The sequence below is a fragment of the Neopelma chrysocephalum genome, unplaced genomic scaffold, assembly GCF_003984885.1.
Source record: "Neopelma chrysocephalum unplaced genomic scaffold, ASM398488v2 Primary Assembly neopelma1_119, whole genome shotgun sequence".
NCBI lineage: Eukaryota > Metazoa > Chordata > Aves > Passeriformes > Pipridae > Neopelma > Neopelma chrysocephalum.
In genome coordinates, this window is record NW_020897781.1 from 5,845,075 (window position 1) to 5,855,786 (window position 10,712).

A 10,712-nucleotide genomic window follows, 5' to 3' on the forward strand; every position below is an offset into this window, starting at 1 on the left:
TTTGAGGGTTCAGTCCCATGGAACTGCCTCTTTCCCTTCCCAGGTTTGTGATGGATGTCACCCTGGCTCTGTGCAGAACTCTGCACCCTGGATTTCCAAAGTATGAGTTACAGCTGAGAATCTGGAACTGGGGCTGGACAAACCCATCACCCATCTCTGTGGATAACCTGTGGGGAGGGTGGTGACAAGAAGGGTGAGACATCTTTGGGGGATTTTATGGATTCTCTTCCCGACTTGTTTGCATGTGAGACTGAGAAATCTGGATTGTTTGCTCATTTTTGTGTAGGTCTCTGGACAGAGTTTAGAATTTAAGGCCAGGTTGGATGGAACTTTGAGGAACCTGGTCTAGTGGAAGGTGTCCCTCTCCTTGGCAGGGGATGGAACTTCATGAGCTTTAAGGTCCCTTCCAACCCAAACCATTCCATGATTCTGTGAATTAAGAGGTTTTTGCCCAGTGTTAAACTCTATTTCTAGTTTTGTGAGCCAGCCCACAGACTGGTTTGACATGATGTGGTGCTCTGATAGAAGCAAGCATGGCTCTAAGTGATCTCTTCAGATTGTTTTATTCAGCACATGGATGTTTTGTTTAGAGGCAAAGCACAGTATGAATCGGTCTTGTTCAAATCGCTTTTAAAAGAGAAATAAGTAGGACATCAGGTGCAATAAAAGCTAAATACACAATAACCTGAGCAGAATATCATGGCAAACCATGCTCCAGAGTATAAAGATACAGAACAATGACAACAGGTAGAGATTTTTTACAGCAAGTACAGTCTTTCCACACTACAAAAGGCCAGTTGTGTGGTTTCCTGTGCTGATTTCATCCTAATGTGCCACATCAGGTGTTGCAAAGTGTACAGGTTGAGCTATAAGAACAGATCTTGGTACTGCTGAACTCTGTGAGACACAGGTAAGGCTGAAAGCATTCTTTGCCAGTCGTTGGGATTTTCTCTAATTTTTACCTGAAATTGGGGAGAATTTTCATTTGTGCCTGTTCTGCTCCACAGTGACATTGGGGTTTATTTTGTTTGGGTTTGTGGTGTTGTTTTTTTTTTTTTTTAATTTAGCCTTTTTAAAATTTAGGGTGATGAGATTAGGTAATTGTTGGAACAGAGGAATGTCTGGAGGATGTGATTGTGGGAGGAAATGACAACTCAGGGAATTTAGGATGTAATCAGAGGGAAGGGAAATAGGGAACATGAGGTGGGTTAGTGCTGATGGGCAGAGTGTGGCAAGAGCACAGGGAGAGATGGCTCTTGGCCCCTTGGCCATAGGACTGGGATGTTGGGTTGCTCCCTATGTAGGTTGTAGGATGTTGAGAATCAAACACAGGCCAGTATTTGCAAAGTGGAAATGTGACTCCCCACAGCAGCCAGAGCTGGATCTGGAGCCAGTGGCAGGGAAACACCCTCAGCCTGGGGGGTGCCAGGACCAGTGTGTGAGTGCAGAACTGGAGGCAGAATAGGTGGGGAAGCTCTGGGCTGGATTAACTGTTCCTGACCTGACAGAGAGAGCCCCAGAAATAACTCTAATAATAATAACTGAGCAACTTCATTCAAATGAAATAGGTGGGGGAAATAAAAAAGGTAGTCTTAAGTCAAATGAGATCTTTTAGATGTTTGAAAGCAATAGACAACCCTGAGGGGTTTGGGATACTGCCTCTCCTAAAAGCAAGGTACCAGAAAGGTGCTAAATAGACTTTTGGATGGCTCAGAGTTTTCTTAGCCTGGCACTGCCTGCACTAGTGCCTGTACCTGTTGCACACAAACTGCATCAGCCTCTGCTCAGTTACAATGTGCTGTTTGAAGGCCACTGACATGGTTTATTCCTACAAAAAGCAGAGGCACAGACTAAATTACTGCAGCTGAAGCTGAGTGCTTTACATGCCACTGACTTGCACACAGAGTTTGGAAATGATGGCAAAGAGCATGTTGCTTCCTTGTTCCCAGTGCAGGAGTGTCCCTCCCCCAGTATCCATCCCCTGAGTTCAGGGGAAAGCTTAAGTAAGAAGAGACTGACCCATGACATTAATTTCTCAATGTACAAAAGTCCTATCTGTTATAAACATCTTATTTCTTCAGGTACTGAACTTAGCCAGGTGGAGATTTCTAATGACTCCATGCAGCTTTTACACAAAGCTAGATTCAGATTATTTTGCATTTTAGCTATTCCTGATGGTGAGATCTGTGGGTCTCCTTAGTGTTGGTTTATCAAAAGGAGATTTCTGTGACTTTTTATGAACAGACCAAATACTACATTGATCAGTGCATTCCAGCCTAAAAAAATAATTAAATATTCAAGGATATAATACTCCCATATCACAATAAATAATGTAAAAGCCTTCATATGAGCCAATCCTATCCAGCAGCTGTTTAAATCACACTGTCACTGATACTGTGATTCCTTTTCATTTGACTGATCTCAGTGGAAGAGAAATGTTAACTTTTACCCTTCCAAAATTGTACTTGGGTTGCTTTATGGCAAACAGCATAAATATCAGTCTGTTCTTTCATTAAAAGGTGGAGGCATGGGAGTAGGTGTGGAACAATGTTGTTGCCTGTTGGTGTTTTGAATACCTTTCCACAGAGGTGACTAATGGAATATTTTAGAAATCACTGACTTGGTGGTGATGACACAAAGCAACAGGCACAAATGAATAGTAGAGAGAATATCATTTCAGTCCTCTAGAAGGTAGTATTCCCTTTCAGGATTTGTTTTTCCCAGTAAGTTTCTTAAGCTATTTTTAAGCCACTCTGGATTTCCTTCTGTTATAACTATTTAAAAAACTTCATATAATTCAGTAGAAACTGTTTCTCATTCTGAAAAGTGTGAAACAAGGCATCATGTAGAAGGCATTTTTCTTTCCTGCACCCTTCCTTCAGGCACTGCACATTAAAAGTGAGCTGCTGTGTATCTTGATAATACATACATATATATGCATACACCTATTGTGGGCATTTTCCACCCAAAGCCAGATGTTTATAGCATGCACTGTCCCACACTCATGCCATAACAGCAACACACTATTTCCTTGAAAGTCTTTCTCATCTCCAGGCTCCGGAAAGCATAAATGAGTGGGTCAATCACCGAGTTGCACATTATCAACACCAGGTAGGTGTTGAAGTGTGAGGTGTAGCAGATGCAGTATGGATTCATCGGGCAAGAAATGATGAGGATGAGGTGGAGGAAGAAAGGTGCCCAGCAGACAATGAAGACACCCAGCAATATGGTGATGGTGACAGCTCCCTTCATGCAGGTCCTCTGGTAGGGCACCCCTTCCACGGGCAGGGCTGCGATTCGCTTCACGTGCAGGCGGGCGAACAGGAACATGTGGACATAGAGGGAGGCCATGAGGAAGAGCATGGTAAAGAACATGGTGATGAGACACACAATGACAGTTTTGCTCTCTGAGTAGGCAATGAATATGATGCCACAGATGATACAAGCAATCCAAATGACCACAATCAAGGTTAAAGCTTTCTTCACAGTCATGATGCTGTGGTAACGGAGAGCATAGAAAATAGTTATGTACCTGTCAATGGCTATAACCAAGAGGTTGCAAATTGAGGCTACCAAAGAAATACAAATCATTGAGTCAAAAACATTGTCCATGTGCTGGATGAAGTGGTCATCAATGATCAAGTAGCCGTTGCTCAGGATTGCAATCATGACAGTCTCCAGGGCGTTGGACATGCTCACCAACATATCTGCCACAGCCAAGCTACAAAGGAAGAAATACATGGGAGAATGTAGGTTTCCATTCTTCAGCACTGCAAGAATGACAAGGATGTTTTCCAGGAGGCTGATGATCCCTAAAGTCAAGAAGACCTCTGCTTTTATGAAGACCTGCTCGCAAAATCCATCGCCACTTCTGCTGTTCAGAGTTGAGTCGTTGAAGTCTTCGGTGACATTAAGCAGCACAGGCTGAAATGAAAATGCAGAGTGTGTGGTATTCATTGTCAGCAAAGGAGTTGAATTCACAACTGATTATGGACCTGATAGAGCACAGGTTAAAAAGAGGAAAAAAAGGGAGAAAAAAAAAAAAGAAAAAGGAAAACAAGTTCTTCCAAGCTGCTGCTGTGCATGGGGGGTGGAATCAAGCTGGACTTTTCTTTGGTCACTTTTACAAGTGGAAACATAAAAAAAATTATGCATTTACAGTGAGTTTTATGTCAGTCACACACTGCTTTTTCCTGTGTAAGAAAGTGAGCTTCAAGCCTCGCAGGCATCAAACAGTTTTCTCCGCAGGGAAAAATCGGCAGCAGCACATTGCTGGTTTTAGCTCTCCTGGTGATTAAAAGTAGGGAGTTTTCCCGTCTGCTGGGGCAGGTTTGTTGCCAGCATGTTGCAGCTCAGCGAAGTATCTGTTGCTATTTCAGTGGCAAGAACGGAAAAGAGAACTAAGGGATTTATACGTGCATGAAAGAAAAAAACAACTCCTACTTCATCCTCCGTGCAGAGCATTGGCCATTCCAGAGCGAGCACCTTTGTGACTGACAGCCACAAGCACCTGGTGCAGCATCCCCAGCACATCTGAAACTGTCTGGCGCCCTCTGCAGATACCGAACAGGAGGGATTGGCTTGAAAATTCCTCTGAAAAAATGGGATTTTCATCCAGCAAAACTTTATGCCTGTTCTGGGCAGCCGGGTCCTGCCCAGGGGAGGGATGGACCGTCCGTGCACCTCTGGGCAGCTGCACTGGAAGATACATCTCTGATGGAGAAGTGAAACAAATTTCCATGTGCCTTTCCTTTCTTTACTCTTTCAAAAAGACATTTTCTCCCCAGCCACTGCTTTTGCTCACAGGATCCCACTGTGACTGGTCTTAGCTGGGGTTGTACTGACTTAAACCTATGAAGGACCAGGGAGATTTTCATTTATCATTAAGTATAAATTAGATTTTCCTTGCACTTTATTCATTCTATATCTCTCTAGTGAATTCTCTTAGTTTGTTTTTTTGATGGCACCTGCTGATGTCTGAATACTTCACAACTCATGCTTTTGAGAAGTATTTTAAAGTCAAAGCCATACAATATCACTTATACGAATGTTTGAGGCTTCTCTTTCAGCTCAAAAAGTCACAAATCTTTTCCAGTTTCCTTCCGAGCCCACAGAATTACTATCATGCAACCATAATTCAATAGCAAGACACAATAAATCTCAAATTCAACCTCCATGTGATCGTTTTACAAGGACAATATTCAGTGCAGTAATTTTAAGTTGAATAAATGGCTGGGGACTTGCTCACCAAGTTGTACAGTTAACGTTTTAAAGATCTTAATTGGTCTCTCCCTAAATTCACAGTGGTGTATTTTAAAGCAGATATCTTAAAAATGTCTTTAAAAGAGTATAGCAGCAAGCTATCTCCCCCATGCCCCTAATCCCAAGGTAGGGAAAAGATCTGTCCAAGTGTCTGGATTTAAGTCTTGAGCAGCTCTCTCTGTTTTGAGCTTCAGTTCCTGGTTTCCAGCTTTTTTTGAGCTGATGGAGTACACTCAATACAGTGATTTTTACACATAATAACTATCACTGCCCTTGGAAATGTTGTTTTGCAGCTGAGCAGGAGCCCAGCAGGAGCAAGGCTGGGCAGGTGTCCCTCCCTGCCAGCTCTGTCCTCGTGTGCACTCTTTTGAAGTGGCAGGTGGAGGCTGTGTCCTCCCAGGGCAAGGGCAGGATCCAAAGGCTCCCATCCATGCAGCAGAGCTCTCCCTGCAGGGATAACATCCTTCTGGGCTTGGCTCTGCACTACCTGCTGATGGAGGGGCACTTAGGTCTGAGGCACCCACACACACCCCAATTTACAGGAGTGCTTTGCCATTTACATTCCAGTCCTGTGCTGCCCATCTGGGCAGTCTCAGCAACATACTGTGATAGTCTTGTAAATCTCCCCTCCAGAATGCTCCATCCCTTGATGCCACACTGTCTCAAAAGACTACTACAGATTTTCCCAGCTTCAGCTGAGAGTAGGAAATCATTAAAAGCGTTGCATCATAAATATCTGGATATATCTGACAGCAGGAATCAAGCTACCATTTGCTCTCAGATGCAATTTGAAGTGGAAATTGAATGTTATATAGCAAAGTGGATTAATGGCACTATCAGCTTTGCCATTAAATGCTAAAAATAGTGGGCTAGAGCCTCATGTATCTGATAGCAAGCTCAAACTGACTCTGAGATCTTTGCAAAAAGGGGAAAAAGTTGCTTTTGCGCAAAAGACGGCAACGTGTGAGCCCTTATTTTCAAAAGGTGTAAGGGGATTTCTCTGCTCAGCATTGGAAAACCTACATGATCTGAAATGCCACAATATATTTTGCAACCTATATAACAATTTGCTGCCCCTCAGCTGTCAGTTCCTGCCTCACTGCCAGAGACAGAGGCAGTGACTGTGACTATTGCAGTGCCAAACAGTGTGGCAGTGGATTTGTGTCCTGGATATTGCTACACTGCATCTGAGGGGTGACAACTCACCAAAATGCACTAAAATGGTGTTACACATTCATGTCCTCAATCTCCCAGATAGTGAAAACCACTTGTCTTGGGTAGGGGAGCAGAGCTGTAGCAATTGCTGCAATCCAGTGCATATTAAATGAAATGGTAGCTTGGTTTAGGTCCTCCCTTCACCACGACCTGATGAAGAGAAGATTGGAGAGTTGGGGGTGTGAGATGTCTGTGTGTACTCCCCCAGTTTTGCCTTGTGTGTAACCCCTTCTACCTCTTTTCCCAAGGCCTCAAGGGGAAAACCTGCAGCCTGGGATGTGCTCAGGGCTGTTGTCAGTGCAGATCCAGGATGAAACTCCTGCAGGTTGGGTGGGACCAGTCAAAGTTTTGCATCTCTGGGCTTTGCTGGATCGTGGTGAGTCAGTAAGCTTGTGGTACTTCAGAATGTTTCCTTGCAACTCTGTTAATGTACAAGAAGTGCCATCTTCCATTTTAAATCAGTGACTAAAATACCCTTTTCACCTCTTGTCTTGGGCTCAGCAGTCCCTGACTAATGTTCCTGTGCTCAGCCTTCTCTCCAAGTATTGTGAGAGTACATTTATTTGACACCAAGAGCAGGGTCCTATTTCAGCTGTGCCCTTGTTTATTCCCTGCACTCACAATACAAACCTGCTGTTGAAAATACCAACATAGTCTTTTAATCCCATGGTTTGCTGAATGAGAGAAGTCCTTGGTCGCTGTCCCTGTAGTTGCTACCAATTCTTTAAATTGGATGGTTCAATGAAGGAAAACACTCTTCTGTGCTTTTATAAACAATAATTTAAAAACCCATAAAAATGAATTTTTTTAGCAGCTTGAAGGCCAGACTGCAAAGATGAACAATGAATTTATTATGAAAATATGTCCCTGCCATGTTCAGGGACACCTTCCACTATCCCAAGGTTTCTCCAAGCCCCGTCCAACCTGACCTTGGACACTTCCAGGGATGGGGCAGCCACAGCTTCTCTGGGCAACCTGTGCCAGGGCCTCCCCACCCTCACAGGGAACAATTTCTTCCCAATATCCTGTCTAACTTTACTCTCTGTCAGTGTGAAGCCATTCCCCCTTGTCCTGTCACTCAGGTACTTGTAAATAGTCTCTCTCCATCTTTCTTGTAGCTCCTTCAGGTCCTGGAAGGCCACAATTAGGTCATCCCCCAAAGCTTCTCTATTCCAGGCCGATCAATCCCAATTCTCTCAGCCTTTCCTCAGAGCAGAGCTGCTCCAGCCCTCTGATTGTTTTGGTGCCTCCTCTGGACTCACTCCAGCAGGATTTTTGCATCTCAGCCTGTTCATGTCTCGGCTTTGGCTGTGCCTGAGCCTGCCCAGGGTCTGCAAGGCAGCTGGACAGACACCCGCAGGTGTCTCTCCTCACTACGCTGTGCTTGTGCCCAGATTTGACAATATTTAGTGGCCTTTTCCTTTTAGAGTGAGTTTAGAGCAAAGTAGATCTTTGCTGTTCTGTGTTCTGGGCTACTGATTGGAGCTCTTGCCAGGAAAAGTGCAAGATCTAATTTCCATTCCTTTTTTTTACCTGAAAAGATGAGACAGTTTATCTTTTCGTGTATCATCAGCACAAGCCTGGATTTGTCAGGGGTTTGCCCTGTACTTTCAGTGCTCTGTGAACTAGCAAACCATTTCTTTGCAGCATCCTCTGATACACCCTTGCCATCATATTTGCTTATCTGCCGAGGCCAGGGCTGTTCTTCACTATCTGAGGCTTCCAAACTTAAAATTATTATCCAGTCCAAGAATCTGGTACTGAAAGTTATGTGTGCTTCATATTGAGCAGATGGATCTTTAGAAGATTCATGAGAGCCTTTAAAAAAATGTCAGGACAACCCATCCCAAGCCCACATAGATGAAATGGGCTAAATGTGGAAATTATTGGGATGTCTCTTATTGAGGATGCTTTAGTTCATGTTCTTCCCTAAGGAAAAAAAAAGCTGTAAATAAGAGGATGTCAGCACAGTTTATGTAATATTGGCTGTGATGAAGGCAAAGATTTAGCTGTTTAAGCTACCAGCAGAAATGACCAATTTTCTTTGGTGAAACCCTCTGTCATGTTTTACAAAGCAGTTAATATTGTAAAGATTCTTTTTTTTTTTAGTGTTGTTGTTACTTCGTTGTTTCTTCACTAGTGAAACTACGTAATCTTCAGGGAAAGGTGAAGTGAAAGTAACATTTACTGCTAAATGTGGATAATGGAGTTTTCTCAGAAAATTCCCTTGTGAGGTTGTTGAATGAAAAATCTTGTGTAATGCTTGACATGAGATTAAGCTGATAATGGTAGATAAATGCATATCACTTTCCTTTATTTTCACTCTTTTCCCACAATAGTTTGTGGCAGATAAAATTGGAAATTTTGAAGGAAATTAGAGCATGGTTGCTCCCATGTGGTTGCTCCCATGCAGCAGGTATTTAATACTCTCCTGTAGTTCCAAGTAGCCAAAATAGTGAGTGAAAAGCTCTTGAAGACCTCTGCTGTTTTATTCTTTATAAAAAAAGGACTTAACAGATTGAATATTTAATCTTAGCAAAGCAAAGTGTGCTGGGTTTGAATTCTGTGCACATTTCAGGAGTGTTTTGGTTTGGAATATCTGTAAACATGTGCTTGAATTCATCAACTGGGCACTCCAGGATGGTTGTTTGTCTCTCTGCTGCCCTGCAGAGTTATTCAGTGCTGAAGAGCTGCCTTAGTAGAGTTTAAGTTTCTGATAATAGAACACTTGACAAATGCAATAAATGATATTTCAGATCTTCTTCACCAAATGGCTTTTAAATCACAAATTGCTTGAGTATTGACTTCAAGAAAAAAACCTGTTTACTATTTTTCACTGAAAACATGAAGGTATCACTAGTTATACTAATTAGCAGAAATGCAGTTTGGGATGTTTTGGATATTCTAAAACTCCAAAAAACCTGGAAGTAGGAGCCTCACAAGAACCTGGCTTGTAATGAAACTGATGTAAACACTGAGGTGATTAAGTACTGTCTACTAAAATGCTGTATTTTCCTTCAATATCTTATGGTAACAGAGTCACAGACTGCAAAATCTCTTGCAAGATCAGGTATCAGGTGCAATATTGAAAAGATTTCAAGGTTGTTCTTCCAAGAAATTGTGGTTCATACTTCTCACATAGCTAATGACATTATTTTATGATCTGAGGCAAGATCTGACATCAGCTGAGGCCAGTGGAAGTTACATATGTGTGTACCAGACTGCTGGGAGAGATTTCCAAATTGGAAGAGTAGATCCTCACCTGATACAACCAGCTGAATCCCTGCTGAAGCCAAGCACTAGGAGTTTCCATCATTTAAGATGTTATCCACCAAATTTTCCTTCAACTCTGGCTGTAGGAAAAAGCAGCAGTGAGGAGGCAGCCTGGCAAACTTGGTGATGAGTGAGGACAAGGGACACGTGATGATGATTGAAATGAGGGAGCTTTCAGATGAGTATTTCTATAATTTCAGCCAGTTAACAGGTTATTTTAAACAGACTCAACTTGTGGACATCATCTATGATTTTCCTTCTCATCCCTGGGTAAAAAGAGACAAAGCAGACCTGATTGCAAAACACTTACCAGCACCTGCAGGTGCTTTGTCATACTCAAGGGATTTTAAGTGCTTTAGGCTAATAATACTCAGTATCAGTTTTGTTCTCTCATTTACAGAGTGAAAGACAAGCAGACACGATTGAGCCAGCTGCCTTCTGCTATTCAGCTTTATCTATGCCAAAAATCCCTGGAATATATTCCTCATCTCCCTAGAAGCCCTTGTCTTTATAAATCTCATTGCCCCATGGTGCTGGGGCTGAGCAGGGGCTGCATTTGGCCTTTTAAAGCCTGATGCTGCTGACTGACCTCACTCCTGGCACTACAGACAAGTGTAAGACTTTGGAGACTGGCAAGCTTTCAAGATGATTTTCCTGAGCTGTCAGATGCTGTGGGTGGATGGATATTGGGACAAATTGTTCTGCTGATGCTTAGAGTGTCTCAATTTGTTTCTGTACTTGCAGTCCAGCGTTGCTTTCTCCCAGACAAAATAGTCATACAAGAGGGACGGAAAAAAATCCCACAAACAGAAAATTGATGAAGCTTTTTTCTCCCTGATGCTGCCACTTCTCACATGACAGAGATGGATCGTTTGCAGTGCCAGTCACCAGCAACTCCCAGACCAGAGAAGGGCAATGGTTCCAGAGAGTAAATCATATGAGGAGAGGCTGAGGGAGCTGGG

At 42.9% G+C, this 10,712-nt stretch overlaps 1 protein-coding gene across 1 annotated transcript; it reads right to left on the reverse strand.

The window, feature by feature from the left end:
- Window positions 1–1,117: 1,117 nt before the first annotated feature.
- On the reverse strand, window positions 1,118–4,375 carry MC3R (melanocortin 3 receptor). Its single transcript, XM_027697504.1, has one exon. The coding sequence runs from the start codon at window positions 3,955–3,957 to the stop codon at window positions 2,980–2,982; it is 978 nt and encodes a 325-aa protein (XP_027553305.1). The 5' UTR covers window positions 3,958–4,375; the 3' UTR covers window positions 1,118–2,979.
- Between the last annotated feature and the right edge of the window lie 6,337 nt (window positions 4,376–10,712).